Source organism: Chelonia mydas, chromosome 7, assembly GCF_015237465.2.
Source record: "Chelonia mydas isolate rCheMyd1 chromosome 7, rCheMyd1.pri.v2, whole genome shotgun sequence".
NCBI classification, from domain to species: domain Eukaryota; kingdom Metazoa; phylum Chordata; order Testudines; family Cheloniidae; genus Chelonia; species Chelonia mydas.
Window position 1 is genome coordinate 14,958,932 of NC_057853.1, and position 19,479 is coordinate 14,978,410.

Sequence of the window (19,479 nt, forward strand, 5' to 3'; positions counted from 1 at the left end):
TGAGAGTGTGTCTGGCTGACACACACAATGTCGTTGTGTTTGTGAGAGTCTGTGTCTGTCTGATGTGCACGTCGTTGTGTGTGTGCCTCTGTCACACACTCAGTGTCTGAGAGAATGTCTGTGTCTCACACACAATGCCATCAGATGTGTGGAGGTGTCCGTGTCTCACACACGCACACAACGATCTCTTCCTGTGTGTGTCAGAAAGAAAGACCCTCTCCCACGGTCGGCCTCCCCACCTGTGGTCCCTTTAAGAGAACACACGCTTCCGGGTCTCCGCCTTTGAAGTCATTTCATCTCGGCCAATCACACAAGGACATGCCGCTTGGGCGCCAATCCGAGGGGAGGGCAGTGGGGTTTGTTGCCATGGCGACAGCAGCCGGGCCTAGGCCGCGGGAAGCATGGAGGCGATTCCCCAGGAGCGGGACCTGAGCCGGGGGCTGGAGAGCCTACCCGTGTCGCTGTGGCCGCCGTCCGAGGAACCCCCGCCCTTCCAGGTAGGCGGCGGCGGCGGCTCCGGCCTATCACGCAGCGGCAGCTGGCGGGAAGCCGCTGCCGCGCCAGGGAGAGACCGAGGAGCGTCGGCCCGGGCCGCGGCAACCCCCGCCCCCCGGGGAGCCGAGCGCGCCTCCAGCGCCGCTGCCGGTTCAGAGGCCGCCCGGGCTGCTGGCGCCTGTGGCCGAGCCCACGAGCCCCGCCCGCTGGGTGCAGGGCTCGGATCCGTGGCTGGGGTGAGCAGGGCCCTGCTGGTCTGGCCACACGCTGTCCGGTCTGAATTCGCAGAAACGAGCTCGGGGCTCGGCGAGCCCTGCCCGAATGTTACACTCGGATTGGCGGTCCCCCTTGGGCCGGGCGGTCTGCAGTCTATGCTGTAGTGCAATCGGGGGCCTCAGCCAAGGGCCCTCTCCTTGCGGGGAAAGTTCGGCTGGTGCTGAAAGAAATCAGCACACGCCCTCAAACGGTATCAAATTAAATGCATGCGTTCCCCGGCTGGGGAGAGGGAAATACACGTGTCACGTTGAAAGACGTGTATAAAATGGGGCTTCTGCAAACAGGTACCATTTCCGTGTGCCATAAATCTTTAATAGGTGCAAAGGAAGTTCTGATTGCTGGCCCCAAACCTGAAACTGCACCCCCAGATTGCCGTTTCAGAGTAGCAGCCTGTGTTAGTCTGTAGCCGCAAAAAGAACAGGAGGACTTGTGGCACCTTAGAGACTAACAAATTTATTAGCGCATAAGCTTTCGTGAGCTACAGCCCACTTCATCGGCTGCACAGAATGGAACATATAGTAAGAAGATATACACAGACACACACACAGATAAGTTGGAAGTTATGCAAACTGTGTGCATATTATTGTAGGATAGGGGCCCGAAACTGGTAAACGTTCTAAAGTGCCCCTTCTGAAACAAATCTGGGCTTAGAAAATCCTCACTTTTGTCTAGAGATACAGGATGGGTGAGATGATCTCTTTTAGTGGACAGCTTCAAGAAGCTTGAGTTCAAGAAGTTGTCCAATAAAAGATATTACCCCACCCACCTGGTGTTTGTAATATTCTGGGGCCAGGCTCCAACATTTTAGATTTAGGAATAAAATGGTTTGATTTCCCGTAACTTGCAAAAATAAAACCCCACCAACATGGTTGGCTCTTCCACTTCTGTTCAAAAAAGATTTTTTTAAAATATTTTTAAATAGGTAGAATATAGCTGAGTACATGTATTTTAAAATATCCTCTATTTGGATGCCCTGCTGATGTGTTTTTACTTATTTACGTTATTTTGCTTTCCAGCAGCCACTTGGCCATTTAAAAAAGATAAAGCCCAAGAAAGCATGATTTACAGCTTGTACCTGCAAGACTCAGTAAATAAGCAAATAGTTGAAACAAACATTACTTTTTAAAAAGTAACGTTAGTACATCTTTTTGCTGCTATCTCTTTATAGATTAATGGGGAATGAAAGCACTAATTTTAGCTGGTCTCCGGTTAAAAATTATATTTTGCACTTTTTTTTTTTAAAGGAAGCATCCTAGATCTTAATGGAAAAGCTCTTCTCTCTAAAACATTTTCAGTTGTACTACCTCCTTTTTCCTTGCTGACAGTTTTTACAGATTTTAATTTTAAAGCCATATCTCACCTGCTGGTCTCCAGAAATAATATATTGCCATAGGTTAATTTATATCCCAACCATTAAAACAAGTGCATTGCTAGCAGGGATTATAGCTATTTCTTCAGTAAAACAGAATCAAAGAATGAACTTGACAGGCACTTTAGAGTGCCACACTGTGTGAGGTGGTTAACACAATAAATTATGTGAAAGTTTTGAAATGTTAACAGTCACTTCTCATTCTAACTAAGGCCTGATCCAACTCCTAATGTATCCAAACTCTTTTCTAAACTATTTATAGAGAGTTACAAACAAATTCCCCAGAGGTGTATGGCTAGTTAGATTTTGATTAAGTGGTGCATTCATAGGAAAACAGAATTTAAGAGCCTGTATTCCCCTAATGAAAATGGAGCCACATATTGGACTAAACATTACATTAATATTAAATGATGTGGGCTTGTGAAATTTTAGGAAAATAGGAAACTCTCTTGTCAGTGTATAAGGGAGTATCAAAGATAAGTGAATGTTAGAAAGATTCAGAACTTGCTCTGGTTTAAATACAGGTGGCTGAGCAAGCTCCTACTTGAGGGAAAATAAACCTCTGAATGAACTGTTATGTTCCTGAGTATCTAGAATTTAACATAACAGGCCACTGTAACATTTTAATCACAGTATGTACTTTAGGTTTCTGTATAATATGCTGCCTTCCTTCAAACGGAACATTATAAAGAAAACAAGCATGACTCTGGAGTATCTTGTTATAAATACCTATATTTTGACTCCAAAATTTAGCGAAGTTTCAATCACCGTCCTTCATCATACGAATATTCACTCTAATGTGAATCTGGGCCTGCCAGGGGCATTTGTATAATTTTGAAAGCATGAATTCCAGCTTTGTGTTGTCTGAACTAAACCAAATCCCTTCCTTAAGTGGTAACCAGGTTGAAATGCAATCACCAACTCATTTTTGTCCTCTGCAGATGCATCGATATACAGTTCTGAACACTTAGATACCTGCCTCTGCAACAGACTTTCCTCTTGTGACAATAAAATCACTAGAACTGGGTCTGAATGTAACAAGATATCTACCATCTCAAAATGTAAAGCTTTTTGGATTATATTAAAAATAAAAATGATGGCTAGAAATTATTTTCAAAGTCAAACACTGTTTTCATAGAGCTTTTAAATTGGCCTAAGAGGTGTGTGTTTGATAAAACAGTAATACTCTGTTTAATTTACTCAGTCTCACAATGATTTATATATGTAGATTAACTAGGAAATTAACATCACCATCTGCTTGTCTTTCTGTCTATTATGTAAATAAATAGTAGCATATTGTATGCCTTTTCTATTTTAAGGGATTCTTTTGTGCTCAGAATAATTAACTCATGTCTGGGCACTCTAGATAAAATTAGATGCATTAGTTTTGTGGTGGGGGTGAGAATTTATCTCTGGTTTATCCAATGGGCTGGTTTTAGGAATTAAATCATTAATGTAGCACTCTGCATATTCACCTTAAATCCACGTGGACTAGGATTTGCATTTTAAAAACTGGTCTCAAAAGAGTTCATCTACATAATTAGCAAATAAGAATTAGAATGGAAAAAATATAAAGCTGTTTTTAATTGCCCACCCCTGCCTCTCCTAGCTAATTCACCTAGACACCCATCTTCATGTTTTTAAAAAAAATTGTTTGTTTCCAGATTTTGGCATATATCCAGGAAGAGATTTTTCTGGATCCATTTAGAAGTCTACATCACAATTGCCTCCCTGTGGACAGTCTTATCTGATAGGTAGGGCCCCACCAAATTCCGGGCCATGAAAAATGCGTCATGGACTGTGAAATCTGGTCTGTAGTGTGCTTTTACCCTATTCTATACAGATTTCACAGGGGAGACTAGAGTTTCTCAAATTGGGGATCCTGACCCAAAAGGGAATTGCAGGGGGGTCACAAGTTTATTGTAGGGGGGGTGGGGTCACAGTACTACTACCCTTACTTCTGAGCTGCCTTCAGAGATGGGTGGCTGGAGAGTGGCAGCTGCTGACTGAGGGCCCAGTTCTGCAGGCAGCAGTGCAGAAGTAAGGGTGGCAATACCATGCCATGCCATCCTTACTTCTGTGCTGCTGCTGGCAGTGGCTTTGCCTTCAGAACTGGACTCCGGGCCAGCAGCCGCCGCTTTCCAATTGCTCTGAAGGCAGAGCGGCCGCCAGCAGCAGTGCAGAAATAAGGGTAGCAGTACCGCAACCCTGCTCTACAACTCCTTCATGGGTCAGGACCAGTAAAATTACACCACCATGAAATATCAGATTTAAATTGCTGAAATCATGAAATTTACAATTTTAAAAATCCTATGACCGTGAAATTGACAACTATAGACTGTGAATTTGGTAGGGCCCTACTGATAGGCCAAGAAATGAAAGATGATGGAGACTGAACTGCCTTCTTATTCTGAGAGGACTGGGTTCTCTTGGGTCAGGGTTGAGATACAGTGATGGGGCAGTGTATTCACTGGATCTGATCCATGATCAAGGACTTAAGAGCTCCAGCACTGTTAATTACTTCTTTCATGTCATGTTCACTTTTTAAAAAAGACATAAAAATACAGTAACTGGTAATGCTATTGTTAGGAACTACACAGTTGCAGCTGAGTACTGAAACTAAACTAAAACACATTTCTGCTTTCACAACAGACCCATCATCACAATCAGTATAGATAAAGATAGCTTTTGGTTTATAACTTTAAATTGGCAAAACTTTGAAACAGTTCCCCTCTGTAAATATGAAATATCAAAAGATTCTAGGAGTTACTAACTTACATACCAGATGCTTGAAGAACAGTGGTTATTTGAAAGGCAGTTATCACTATTAGGCACCTGGGAGATGTTAAATTGTAATGCACCTTATTTTTTTGTTTTTTCCTGTCTTTCCAGGACACAGATCTCAAGAATGTTATATTGTAGTGAGCTGATTAGTATATGCTTTTGGGGGGGCCAGGTTTTCAAAAGTGCCCACTATCCATTATTCTCACTGGAAGCTCCTGGGGGTCAAGGTCTTTTGAAAATCTGGCCTCTTTATTTTCATGAGAAATGTTGTGTTTGTCTCTGTGAAGGGGAGTATAGTTATCAAAATGATTTTAATGTGTCATCTCTTTGCAGTACAGCCCAGAGCACGTGGCGGGAGCAGGAGAAGGCACCGACCCTTCTGAAATCACTTTTCCAGGATGTAATTGTCTTACTGCTTCCTGCGTGGCCACCACTTGTTCGTGTCTTCACCATGGTGAAAACTATAACAGTTCATGCATCAAAAACATAGGAGGTGAAGTGGACTATGCTAGACCTATTTTTGAATGCAATGCTATGTGCCATTGTGGTGAGTTCTGTCAAAACAGGGTTATTCAGAGGGGTTTACAATTCAGACTTGAGGTGTTCAAGACTGTTAAGAAGGGTTGGGGTCTCCGCACACTGGAGTTCATACCTAAAGGAAGATTTGTGTGTGAATATGCTGGTGAAGTTCTATGCTTCCGTGAGGCATGTAGAAGAATACAGGCACAGACACCAGAGGATTCAAACTATATTATAGCTGTGAGGGAACACTTGTATAATGGACAGATAATAGAGACATTTGTTGATCCTATAAATATAGGAAATGTTGGCAGGTTCCTGAACCATTCTTGCGAGCCAAATTTATTTATGGTTCCTGTCCGAATTGACTCACTGGTGCCCAAACTGGCACTTTTTGCTGCTGCTGCTATCTCTGCTGGAGAAGAACTTTCATATGATTATTCTGGAAGATTTCTTAATGTACCGTTAATCAAAAGAGAGCAGGAAATGTTGGAGGAAGATGATGTAATGAAAAAACCCTGTTACTGTGGTGCTAAATCATGTGTTGGTTTTTTACCATATGACAGCTCTCTGTGCTATACACCAGGCAAACAACCTTTTGGCAAAGTTTCTCAAGGAAACAGCTGTGCATAGGGATTAAAAAAGATTGATATAGGTGAATATAGCATCTATTGTCAGATGTGCCTAGACAAAAATGGAATGAGATTCCTTTGTGCTGCCACCCAAAAAAATGACCATAGGTCCCCCTCCCCACATACGTACATACACACACACACACACAGCTACAGCAAGGGCAGAAGTATAATGGCAAGATGTGGGAGGGGGAAATAGGAAATGCCACTCCACCTAGCTTCAAGCGAAAGGTTAAGTGACTCATTAGGACTATAGGCAAAGTGTGGGAAGTAATTGTTATGTACACTATAATCTTACACAGTTAGAGGCATATGCTCAGGACACAGTGAACCCATAACTTTACATCTCAGTAAGGGTTAATACTTAACACATAGGTGAAGGAGAAATCGGAGCAGAGGCACTGATGGTGCAAAATAAACAGAAGCTAAGGCAGGTGTAAAGTGCTGCGGGTGAGTATGTTAGATAGTATATGCAAAAGGGAAAAATGCTGTTTTCAGGAGAGGAGATTGCAATCTGCTTTACTGCTTTGACTGTTAGAGCTGGCCTTGGACAAAAGCCAAGACATTAGAGTTCCTGACAACTTGCTGAACAATCTCCTGTACTCTCAACTTGATTCCAGGTGGATGATGCAAGAGATAGCTAAATGGGTGACCTGTTGCCACAGCTAACCTTTTTCTGTTAAAACAAGAAAGCTTAGGATAACTTGCCACAGCTCAAAGGGCAGTTGAAGGTTTTGATATAAGGCCTGTTTCAGTGGACAGTGAGGTATATAGAAACAGATTGAATTAGAATGGTAGGTGCAGAAAAGAGGGAATTTGGGGAGATGAGTTAGATACGGGAAAAAAAATCACTTAAGAATTAAAGGTTTCAGAGTAGCAGCCGTGTTATTCTGTATTCACAAAAAGAAAAGGAGTACTTGTGGCACCTTAGAGACTAATCAATTTATTTGAGCATAAGCTTTCGTGAGCTACAGCTCACTTCATCGGATGCAGCTCACGAAAGCTTATGCTCAAATAAATTTGTTAGTCTCTAAGGTGCCACAAGTACTCCTTTTCTTTTTAAGAATTAAAGCTAGGGAAAAAAATCAAGGTGACAAGTGCAAATTAACAGTGGCATTTACAAAGGTGGCACCCGTTTTTGTTAAACTGTGTGCCATTAATAGTTCCTGCAAACTAAAACTATTTAAAACATGAATTGCCTTCCCTGTTCTGGAACCTGTTTGAAAATTAGGAGTCACTTTCTTTTATCCAACGCTGTAGCTGAGCCCCTCCTATTTCATGACCAGCTTTTACAGAATATTAAGTGAAATGTATTCCCGCCTCCCCATCTTTTGCCCGCTCTTCCTGCTCACCCCTGTTGACTGTAACTGGCTAGGGAGCTAATTCTGTTCCATGAACACTTGACTTTCCATTTTCTCCTCTGTTCCCTGAAATTGACTCTGTACCCCAGGCCTCCTCTGTGATCATTCTAACTTTTTCTGAACTGGCTCCATCTCAAGGCATAGGCTCTGTTAGCCACAAGAGGGCACCAATGTAGATGTATAGTCATTCCTTCGAAATAGCATGCATCACCTCAGTGATGCTTCCAGCTGATGTTGGCAAAACAACTGAGGGAGTGTGCAGAAAATCCAAACTCCACTTTGTGGAGTAGTATAATACACGACCTGTGTGTCTGGCAAAACAGACTGAAGTGGTAGATGCTAATATACAACACCTTTGCGAACAAGCATCTGTTTCTGCATTGTTCAACAGATGGCACAGAGAAGAGGGGTTTTTGTTTTTTTTATATTAGTCCTTTCAAGCATTTTTTATGCAGTCAGATGTTTTATTGTTAGCCTGTTTTTTCTCTCAAACCAAATTGTTTTTCTGCCTTGGGATATAAGGAACAGGGAAGCAGAGTTTTGTCATTGCAGATAGGAGGGATAGTGGTGTTTCAAAGATACATAAAATAATGGCTACACTTTACAACTAAAAAATACAAAATGTTTAGCAGTATGAGTTAAGAAAGTTGCTAGTTTTAGGCCAGTTGTTGTGGACCAGTGACTGTCCCAAAACCATCCACTAGCACTGTTACTGATTGTCATCAGTCCATAACCATCTGATGGTGTCAGAGTACCTCCTCTTTCTCCCTTAGAAATGATTGCTTCTGCCAGTGGTGTATGGTGGAGGTGTACGTAAGAGAAACTTCCTATTTGTTGGTGTCTTGAGTAAGTAAAGTGCGGCAAGGGTGGCAACCAACTCACCTATCCTCAAGAGATGAAACGCACCATCACTTAGCACTTAATTTTTCTTTGGGGGCGGAAGGAATCTTATTGTAAGGAAGCAGGATATTTCAATTCAATTTCCATCTTATATCTATTTCTTTAATTTTGAGATAAACATTTTTATGCATGAGGCATCTGCACAAAAGAACCACTCTTGCCCCTACCTAAAACTGATCTTGACTGATGGAAGGGTTGAAAATGTAAAACATGAAAGATGTTTTAGAGCCCAAGAAAAGACCATACTTTGTTCCTTCACGGCAGGTAGGCCCCAATCAGGGCAGAGCTACTCACAGACCCTAGTTTAGAAAAGGAAAAGGGTCTCTCACGCCTTTCCTGTAATTCCATACAGTCTTTCTTTGTAGCATGCTTTAAGTCCAGTCTGTTTCAGTTGGGCTAGTTTAAAGATCTAGTGCTCCCCTACACTATCTTCTGCCCCCAGTTTCCAGTGTCCCATCCCCCACCCTTCCCCCAAAATCATACTACTGGGAAACCGACACTACCTTTGTGGTAAAATTTGAAGGGCAAGTAGATTCATCTATGCACTGCTTAGTTTTGGCTGCTGGACTAGCTTATTTGTAATGTTTTGTCTTGTGCTGTTGGGTGGTGAGGTGGTACAACATATATTAAAGTCAGTTTTTGAGAACAGGATAGATGGGTCAATTGCCAGTAGATCAAATTTAATTATAATTTTTTTTAAAAAAACCTAAACCTGCATTTTACAACACAGAAAAATCCATTCAGTCTATAAAAACTATTTCAATGTATGCTTTCTGTAATACAATATGTACTCTAAGTGGCTCACTCACTGAGTAGCTCATGTTATCTTAATTCACTGTACCTTGGGTCTATTAAATATCACAAAGTGTTCAAACATACATGTCTGTCCAATAAATTTGTAAACAAATCTGCTTTATTTGGGTACTTCGGAGTAATTGCAGCTAAAGTATTGCAATGGTGGAGAACCTTCAGCAAGGTGGCTACTGTTTACCACAGTGCCTCAGAAGCAATATTGCACCTTTGCATTTTGCTTTTCAGCAGTAAGGGGATGGCATGAATGGTTCCACACCATACAAACGTTTCACAGTAGGATAAGGAATACAATTCTATGAAACTAGTTCCAGTTCCACATGCTGCTGCTTTTCTAACTGGAAAAGATGATCAGTGACAACACCCTTCACAATCTGTTCCTGTAAGTCCTGGACATTTGTGAAACAAGCAGTGAGGGGGCCACTTCTGCCAAACAAGGAAAGAACACTAAGGGTGGATGTTGTTAAAAGATAGTTCTGTGTCTGCTTAATTATTTGTTTTTATGTCCCATTCTGCTGAGTGAGACACTATTGTACTTTTAAGTTTGTAAGTAGTATGTATTTCCAATCATACTATTTGTCCTGTTGGAGCAGTCAGCACCTAAACAGTTACTTTAAATACACATTCTAATTTGCGAAAAGAAAAGGAGTACTTGTGGCACCTTAGAGACTAACAAATTTATTTGAGCATAAGCTTTTGTGAGCTACAACTCACTTGACCCTTGTTTTTCTGAAGGATGTTGGCCAGATAGCACCTCCAGTGATAAAATACACCTTCACTGTTTTCCAGGTGTTAATTTGCAAAAGGAGTATCTCATCCACTCATCTTGGAAAGGGAAGAGCTTTGGTTTTGCTTGCTGTAACTGAGGTGCTAGTCTTTCCTTAGTTTCCCATTTTGACAACCCACACGCTCCCTAAAGCCCATCAACAATTTCACTTCTGTCAAAGAAAGACAATTAGATCTTGTGCTAGGATTAAATTTTTATGCAAATTTTGGAGTAATGCACAGAAGCCATCCAAGACAAGGTAGGATTCAAAAAATCAAATGCCTAAGACCAAAAGATCCTATTAGTATTACATTGTTTCAACTTCTTTTAAACCATGTTAAAAATAAAGTCCCCAAATCTTAAGTTTGATCAGTACAGCTGTAAGTGACATGAATGTAGCTTCTGTCCTCAACTATGAGTTGAGTGAAGGTATTTTTGCATTTCTGAAGTGCCTTTCAGCCAAGGATCTGCAAACATAAGGCTTCAAGTGTTGTCAAAGAGCACACTATTGCCATAAGTCAGAAGTCAGGCCCCAAACAGAAGCAACACTGCACAAATGGGAAAAAAATGTGATAATTTTTCTCATTCAGTAGCCACTACCGGCTCTCTGGCTAGCCCAGTGGTTCTCAACTCTAGTCCACCGCTTGTTCAGGGAAAGCCCCCGGCGGGCCGCAGCGTCCGCAAGTTCGGCCGATAGCGGCTCCCACTGGCTGCGGTTCGCCACTCCAGGCCAATGGGGACTGCAGAAAGTTGGAGCCGCTATCGGCCAAACTTGCGGACGCTACGGCCTGCCAGGGGCTTTCCCTGAACAAGTGGTGGACCAGAGTTGAGAACCACTGTGCTAGCTGCATACAAGACAATGAAACAAAACGTACAAGGGTGTTGCCATAATTCCCAGACAGTGGGCATGTGTTTATTGTGTGTGTGGCAGGGGGTGTTTTGTTTTTGCACACTGCTGTCTTACTAGGCAGGACAAGTTTGGGAAAATCATGTGCCACAATGGAAAGACTAAGGAGCTGCCTAATCTTATCATAACAGTGCAACCACTGCCTGTTTCATAGCACTAGTTTAGTAAATGTGATATAGCAGACAGAGGAAGTGTCCTTTCATTTTATTTGTTACATGTCTCCATTGTTTTTCCTTATCAGCATTAGATCCCATTACTTTAGCTAATAATCCTTTTTTGGGAGGGGACCACTTCCCAATTTTAAAAAAAAAAAAGCCTTTGTAAGCATAGTAGAGCTTTTTTGTTTTGTGGGGAACTGTGTGTACACAGTCAGCCAACAGTCAAGTAATATGAACTAATCAAGGATTGATGTATAAAGCTGCAGTTATGGAAAATATGTAGATAGACAACATTATAGAATGCTCTCCTTGATCAGATTGGCTATCAGATGTATTAATTCCTAAACAAGATTAAATTAACAGCGACATGGATGTTTAGAACAGAAGGCATTTGGTTTTGAGTTTTCCCCACCTTCAAGTAGAAAGGTGTAGATTTGGCTTTGATATAATTCATTAACACATTAAGCAGTAAACTAAATGCTCTGGGCACGCTCAACTGGCCCTTGCTGTGTTTCCTCTCCAGAATTTGACAGCCTATATTCATAACATTTGTGCATATAGCATGTACTACAAGCTACCTATCTGAGGACAGATACATCAACTTCCATAAACCAACAGTGATGCTTTATTTTTCTTCTGATGAGGACTCTGTTTTGGAACTGAATCATTACTTGATGCTGATGAAGGGCCAAGGGAATTTGATTGCTCTTTGCTGGACTGTCTTCACATACACTTTACTGCTGGATTTTCACCTTAGTCTCACCCTATTCTATAAGCATGTCTCCCAACTGTGGTTGTGGAGAATGACTTAAGTGGGTTTTACATGTGATTAGAGTTACAGGAGAAGGTAGAGACAGATTGAAGATCATATCTAATGATTCACTTTTGTCATTTCTATAGGTATGTTAATCCTAAAAGCACCGTACTTAGATTTTGAGTTTATGGTTTTGCTCATGACTGGCACTCTCTGAACAGTGATTAATACCTTAAACTATTAGTTGAATAAGGTTTGGATTTCTCTTAGGAGAAATCTACATCTCAAGAGAAGTTCCACAGATTCTGTATCCTCATCTGTAATATGGTTTCATCTAAATATTAAAAAAACACAGCACTTGATAAGACTTCAAGCTCTACTTTTTGGTGCAGAGAAGTCTTTTTCTCCCAAAACAGAATCATGCCTATCACTTTTTAGCTGGTATATTTGGATATCCAAATTAAAAGAAGGTCCAATCTACCTCCTATTCCTCACTGTAAACAACTTCTGTAATATTCTCATAGCACTGTATTTTTCCATCCCCTAAGATTAGATGGGCTTTTAAGATCAATTGCACTGCTTCCAGTTATTCGCTTGTTGTGAATATATTTGGCAAGGCTCTGAGTACTTGGAAAAGTGTAAATTCAAAATGCATTACATCCATATTAAATCTGCATTATTGCCACTGAACCAGAGGACATGGGTGAGTCTTGTATCTGCATGTAATGTATTTCTTTTCTTTTAGTCCTGGCCAGTTGATCTTTGTTTCTGGTGAGTGACCCAGACACTCAAGATATATGTACTTTCAAAACTAAAGAATTTGCTAGAACACTATCAAAGTAGTACATTGTCATTTGGTCCTAATCACTTTCATGGCAAGTAAGTGTTAAGTGACAAAAACATAGATCTTTGCTGTACTGCAGCTGCCTTCCTTGATTGAATAAAGGCTACTAGAATGCTACCTCTCTCTAGAAGAAGACTGAAAAAAGATTGACGTGCATTCTCCGTCAGCTGCATCTCTACTAACAACTGCTACAGAGTTTTCAGACTTGTCCTATGAATTGCACATAAGATCTTCAAATAGTAAATATCCAATAAGTAAGATTTTAGACTTTGTGTTATAAATTGTATCAATCTGTCCAAACAGAGCCTGTTCCTCCGAGGATTAGGCCCGCCACAAAATCTGATCTGCCAATTCACTGTTCCATGTTCACTTTAATAATGGATCAAATCCAAACACCTCAAAAGGCCAAGAGTTTAGATTCCAACCCTGAGTGCAGTACTGTTCATCTTTCAATTGCCTGTATGTGTAGCAATGTGAGAAATTCAGTTACAACAGATTAATTTAAAAGTTGTTTTCTCCCCTCCATTTATTTTTAAATCTTAAGGATGTGAATACTAGCGCACCACCACTGGAAAACAGCAAGCTATCGTTCACCAGACTTTTCCTTAAAAGTCACCTGTAAACAGGATAGAGGGGGCTAGAGAGATCTGAAAAAATAATAATACCTTTAGAGGATGCTACCCATTTTCTTATTTTTTTTTTATTAGTTTTAAATTAGAGGCCTTAATATTGTACTTTTAACTTCTCAACTATTATTTGTGTCAAGGTATTTGTTTAATCCAAGAAAGTTTTCCCATTTTCCATCTTCCAGCATAAAAAAGTTTTAAATATGGCATTGTTCTCTTTTGGTAGAATAAAGGGGAAGGAAGTTTACCTTGTTTCTCTGACCACTGGTAGAGGGATATCTAATTTGCCCAGTGACAAACCACATGCTTCGCAGATGCTGAAGAGTGAAGTGAGATGAATAGTAACACAAAAACCTCAGTTGTTTACAGAATGTTCAGTTTAATCATTTTATCAAAGTTCTGATCGATTGCTGTAAAAATGTTAAAAAAAAAAAAAAAAAGGTGGAACTAGTTCAAGCTAATGCTGTACATATGAAACAAACAAGTTAAACCATCAGAATGAAAGACCAGCAGAAGGAAGTTCACACCTATGTCACTCAGGGGACAGTAAATCTTGACAGACATGCCCCACTTCTAAACAAGCATTCTGAAGCTGCCATTTAGAGACAAAAATTCCTATGATTTTTCAAAGCTTCAGAACCAGACACTTTTTTAATATTATATATAAATAAGCAGTGTTCAACAATGACAATAACTCAAAGAATTTTCATGAAAGCATACTCCCTTCCACAAAGGCAGACATGTCCCTATGATGGCGAAGGAAGTTTAAACTAAGATGGACAGCATTTCTCTCCATTTGTTTCAGTGGATGCACTATTCTGAGCACTGTGTTTAGTATATACAACTGGTCAGTCTTTCCCAATAGTTCCCGAACAGTGGCTTGAGATACCAGCTTTTTCCTATGATTACGTGATATGTTTTAACACTTGGCATTGGCAAATGTTTATACTTTAATGGCTTACACGATAGACTAAAATTCAGTGTAAGTGTAACTTTAGTTCCTGTGCCAATGGGGTCTGGGGTGGGTGAACTGCACGGTCACTCCTATAGGAATAAACCTCTGCAGTGGCTTTCCATTCGGTGGGAAACTCACTATCCCAGGGCAGAAGTTAGCAACTAATGTCTTTGTCTTTTAACACCTACCTATCAAAGTTATAGGCAAGAAGTGCTGGAAACAAGCGAATAATATGAATACAAAATATTGCTATTACAAACTCACTTACCCCATTGTATTCATAGATCTCAAAGCACTTTAAAATGGGAATCACTCTTATGCACCTTTGTATAGATGGGGAGACCGAGGCACAGGACTTGTCCTAGATCACTGTGGAACAGCTGGGAATAGAACCCATGCCTAAGGGATTGGCACATTCAGGTTAGGAGCTTCTTCTTAATATTTAGCAAACAGAAAATTTCTTGATTAGATTAAAGTTAGAATAAAGAGTAAGTGGTTGACACGGAAACTTTTTCATCTGCCCCTAAGACTGGGCCCCAGAGTCAGCAGCACTGTGCTGGTAAGAGTGAAGCACATTAGAGAAGAAAGATTCAAGTGTATTTTAACATGAAAAGCCCAAGATGATTGAGTTAATTTACCAGCCACAACTACATTTAGCTATCACTGAGCTTTTCAATACATTTTGAAATTTATCTAAGGACAACCTCAAGGTTTTCCCAATGAAGCCCATGAGAAACTTTCCATTCAGTTCAAATTTCCTGTCTTTTCATGCAAGCTTTCATACAAGAAGAGCCATTCACTGGCAAAGAAAATTTTGAAACCACTAGTTTGAATAAATAACTTACAACCCCCAAAATAAATCTACACAATGTTAGATAGACGTTAAAGGAAATCTCCGGTGTGTTTCTATTGCTACAAGTTTCCAGTGTAAGGGAAATAATGCTCATTCCTTTGTGGGACTATCATCCCTATTCTAATAAAAGCTGCCACTTTCTAAAAAGGGAGAAAATTACTGCTCACCTGGGCAAGGGTCCTTTCTGAACACAATGTTCACGTGCAACGGCAACAAGAGCTACACTACATTTTTACAAATGTAGGCTACCTACACATTTGTAGGTAGCCTAAATACACAAAAGCATAGCCAATTGCTAATATAGGGTAATAGTTAATGTGGAATGTTTTTCTTCCATCCGTGACCCTCAGTTATACTTGACAATATGTTTCCTATATTACTCAGGATGTAACAAGTAAATACCATGCTACAAAAGCTCAGATTTTCCTTTAACTCCTCCCAAAGTATGTAAAGCCTACTTGAGGGTTTTGGATCACTTAGGTAAATCTATCATAAAATACTTACTCAGTACTGAAGAGTATCTTCTCTAAAGGAGAGAAAAATAGTATCGGAAACAAAATATCCTTCTCAAAATGCAGTCAGGAAAGTTCTGGTTCGTTTTATGCTGGTGTAAATCTGGAATATTTCTAATTAAATTAATAGCATGAACTCCATGTTTCCACCTGCACAGTTGAGATGGGAATTCAACCCAAAGATTAGTTATAGAACTAAATGTCTCTGATTAGCATTGACTTATTTTGGAAGGTGATTTTCTCCAACGCGGTCTTTTTTAATTAGCTGGATATCTTGTTTTGTCTCACTAGAGACTGGTAACTGCAGAACATCTCAGCAGGCTGGAGCTCCACAAAACTCCTCGTCCTGGAGTGAAATTTTTAGTCCCTTGTGGCTTCAGAGCACCAACAAGTTCTGTCACGGTAAAGCTGGCAGAGTGTCTGCCGCACAACGGAATCCCAGGTTTGAAGCAGAACTATCAGGAGTGTTTTGACTGCGGGCTGCACAGCGATACCTGTAGCAATAGGACTAGAAGGTGAGAAGAAAAAAGAAGTCACTTAAGTGCATATTACAGCTTGTCTCTATGTCTACATAAGTAAGGGCTGGTTAGACTAATATCCCAGAGCATTTCAATTGCTGATGTTTGCTACTGACTGGCAAAGATCACAGTCAAGCACCAGGCTGATGGGGAAAAGTTGGAAAAGCCTATTGGATGGAAGAGATGAAACTCAAGGAGAAATTCTGACAGTTATTTGCAAAAAAACCAGGAGTACTTGTGGCACCTTAGAGACTAACAAATTTATTACAGCGTAAGCTTTCGTGGGCTACAGCCCACTTCATCGGATGCATTGAATGGAACATATAGTAAGAAGATATATATATATACATACAGAGAAGGTGGAATTTGCCATACAAACTGTAAGAGGCTAATTAATTAAGATGAGCTATTATCAGCAGGAGAAAAAAAACTTCTGTAGTGATAATCAAGATGGCCCATTTTGACAGTTGACAAGAAGGTGTGAGGATACTTAAGGAAATAGATTCAGTATGTGTAATACACAAAAACAGACTCCAAAGAGAAACTGCTGAGCTTGAATTAATATGCAAACTGGACACTATTAACTTGGGTTTGAACGGAGATTGGGAGTGGCTGGGTCATTACACATATTGAATCTATTTCCACATGTTAAGTATCCTCACACCTTCTTGTCAACTAAGTGGGCCATCTTGATTATCAATACAAAAGTTTTTTTTCTCCTGCTGATAATAGCACATCTTTATTAATTAGCCTCTTACATTCTGTAAGAGGCTAATTAAGATATATATATCTTCCTACTATACGTTCCATTCAATGCATCGGATGAAGCAAGCTGTAGCTCACGAAAGCTTATGCTCAAATAAATTTGTTAGTCTCTAAGGTGCCACAAGTACTCCTGTTTTTTTTTGTTTTGTTTTTTTGTTTTTTTTTTTTTTGCAGATACAGACTAACACGGCTGCTACTCTGAAACCTGACAGTTATTTGCACACTTGGTTACACTTAATCCCACTCCACCTCCCTTCCTGCCCCCCCTCCCGCCCCCATCTTTGTATATTTTGTTGAAGTTCTTCAGGACAGGGAACTAATAAATTGACTCTGTAATAACTGACTCTGTTACAAATGCAGCAAGAGGTACAGCGGGAACAATTACCTACCTCGGATGTACTGAAAATGAAGGAAAGTTTGTAAACTACTCTGAAGATTAAAAGCACTGTTATTTATGCAGTGCCACAGGAGGCTATGATGCTTTAGTCAGCAATACAGTGCGTGCAGATACAAGCTTAATGGGGTTCTCGCAACAAATTTTTTGGTAGCCTCAGAGTGCAGCCACCAAACTCTTGCTGGTGGTCACTCTGACAATTTTTCCTAAAACACTTAATTAACTTTAGGAAAAAATAATAAATATACACATATACATGTCCAAATCATTGTAATTTATTTATATAGGGGTTTTTTTGCAGACTCAATAATAAAAACAATGTACAGTTGTCTCTATTCTTTACAGGACCTAAACAGAATAGAAACACAAATAAGGTGCTTTTCACATTCTTGTCTTTTTTTCTGGTTGTTTGTTTCTTTTGCTTTTTTTGATTGCCCCCCCCCCCCTTTTAAGACTTGATAGCTACTAAGTCTATTATGAAAAGTGATATTAACAAACATACAAATATCACTTTTCATAACAGACTTATCCAGTCCCAGCAAGCCTGGGGACAAATTAAGTCCTGGATGGGGAGGTGGGTATGGAAGCAGAAGGGGCCGGGGCGATGGGGCACTGGGGGAGGCAGCAGTGGTCGAAAACCAGATGCCTGGCAACCCTAATTAATATTAACTTACTGAGAACTGTAATACATTTACTTTAGATGAAATACCATAAACAGTAGTTGCACAAGTTTAAAGTACATCTACATTAATATATTTAATGCAAGTCCATTTCAGAATGCAGTTCAGTGTGTATTCCAATATACTTTTTCTTGCACTTTTCAGTTGTTTCCAGTATAGGTAGCATTTACGCTATTCTGCAGATTTTTAGTCAAAAAATGAAAATCTGAAAAGATTAGTAACTAATAGATCTCTCCCTCTATTCCCCTTTAAAAAAAATCTGTATTCCATGCATTTGAAGAATTGAAAATTCTGATCGTGTGTGAAGATCTTTATAGGTCAAATTTAGAATTGCATCCTGCCTCTCTCCCGCACCGCTCCCCCCCCCCCTTAATTTCCAACATAAGACTGAAACATACTTAAAACGGCACAGATTAGATTCTAGTGTAGCACTTTATGGTTTGGACAATGAAACCGCGATAAGATCAGACCAATATTTCTCAGTTTAACCCAATCAATGTAGCTGTACAACATAATATTTGACAGTAAGAGTGCAAACTAGCCTTTTCTCATTGCACAAGATTTGTCGTCAAGGCATTCTATTATTCTGCTTTTTCTCTTTGTATCAAATAAAACTGATTTAATGGGGCAAAGTGGCTTGATACATAAGGAGGATCTGGAAGTGAAAGGTACTGACATCTGTCTAGAAGAATCCTATTGACCATGACTGAATGACATCCTAAGGAAAAAAAGCAACTGGACTGAAGACCAACTTATGTTCTGGTATTCCTGTTGGTAGTCTTTTTAGGGATACCTATACTCTGATATAATCTATATTGCATCTTATATTGGTGGCCACAAACATTTTCATTTAAAACAAAACCACTGGGATAGGTGGTTCAGCTGCCTCTCAGAAGTTCTTGGGAAACAATGATTTTGCGCTGACAGTTTCCTCTCTTTCTGGCCTGATTTCAGAATAGGCTGCAATTATGTAGAAGTTTCCCTTTAGGAAACTAAGAGGAGGAACTGTTATTTCAAATCTCTCTGATATGAGGGAGGCAGCACAGGATTATCCAGCGTGACCTACCCTCTCAGACTCTCTTTAATGTGGCCCCTCTGCTGGGACTGAAGCACATTGGTAAGGAACTGTCAAAAGCTTGCACTGTTAATTCTGTACCTGTTCTGTGCATAACAGGTTTGAATCTTCAATGGTGGCAGTCAGGAATGGTTCACTAGCACTAAACAGTAAATGGAGACGATGCAAGGATTGACACACATACACACAGTCCCAAGTCAGTGGTTTCCAGTGTAGATAACTTTTGTGTTATTCTGCAGATTTTTTAGTCCAAAAATGAAAATCTGAAAAGATTAGTAATTTATATATCTGTTTTATGTGAGCACTGTCTCAACAACATATGCAGGCTTACCACACTTACAGTCCAACAAAAGGGATCAAATTCATCCCAGGTGTAATTCACTCCACTAGCATCAAGGATAAATTTGGCCTAGAGTTTTTAATGGAAGGGCCACCAGAAAGTATTCAGAAAGGATTAAATGAACTTCATACGGTTAAACTTTAGTCCCTCACCTTGGACTACCGATTTAAAAAGATAAACTTCCAC

General features: G+C 40.1%; 2 protein-coding genes across 8 annotated transcripts in view; one reads left to right on the plus strand and one right to left on the minus strand.

Annotated features, from left to right (window-relative positions):
• Positions 1-343: 343 nt before the first annotated feature.
• Positions 344-9,243, plus strand: LOC102942170 (histone-lysine N-methyltransferase SETMAR). Its single transcript, XM_037904934.2, has 3 exons — positions 344-497; positions 5,258-6,940; positions 7,148-9,243. The coding sequence occupies exons 1-2, from the start codon at positions 402-404 to the stop codon at positions 6,074-6,076; spliced, it is 915 nt and encodes a 304-aa protein (XP_037760862.1). The 5' UTR covers positions 344-401; the 3' UTR covers positions 6,077-6,940; positions 7,148-9,243.
• Positions 9,244-13,560: 4,317 nt separating this feature from the next.
• SUMF1 (sulfatase modifying factor 1) overlaps positions 13,561-19,479 on the minus strand; it is an 81,158-nt gene continuing 75,239 nt past the window's right edge. For 5 of the 7 annotated variants that reach the window (XM_043552290.1, XM_037903842.2, XM_037903841.2 and 2 more), the window contains one exon: positions 13,561-16,029. In XM_043552290.1, coding sequence (XP_043408225.1) covers positions 15,919-16,029 — 111 coding nt within the window. In that variant the 3' untranslated portion in view covers positions 13,561-15,918. The remainder of the gene's footprint in view (positions 16,030-19,479) is intronic. The other 2 variants (XM_043552289.1, XR_006292513.1) reach the window with 2 other exon arrangements.

Bases quoted from the DNA above. Each gene is read 5' to 3' on its own strand.
- LOC102942170 (XM_037904934.2), top strand. From the start codon at position 402: ATGGAGGCGATTCCCCAGGAGCGGGACCTGAGCCGGGGGCTGGAGAGC. The intron at 498-5,257 runs GTAGGCGGCGGC...ATCTCTTTGCAG, and splicing joins AGGAACCCCCGCCCTTCCAG to TACAGCCCAGAGCACGTGGC.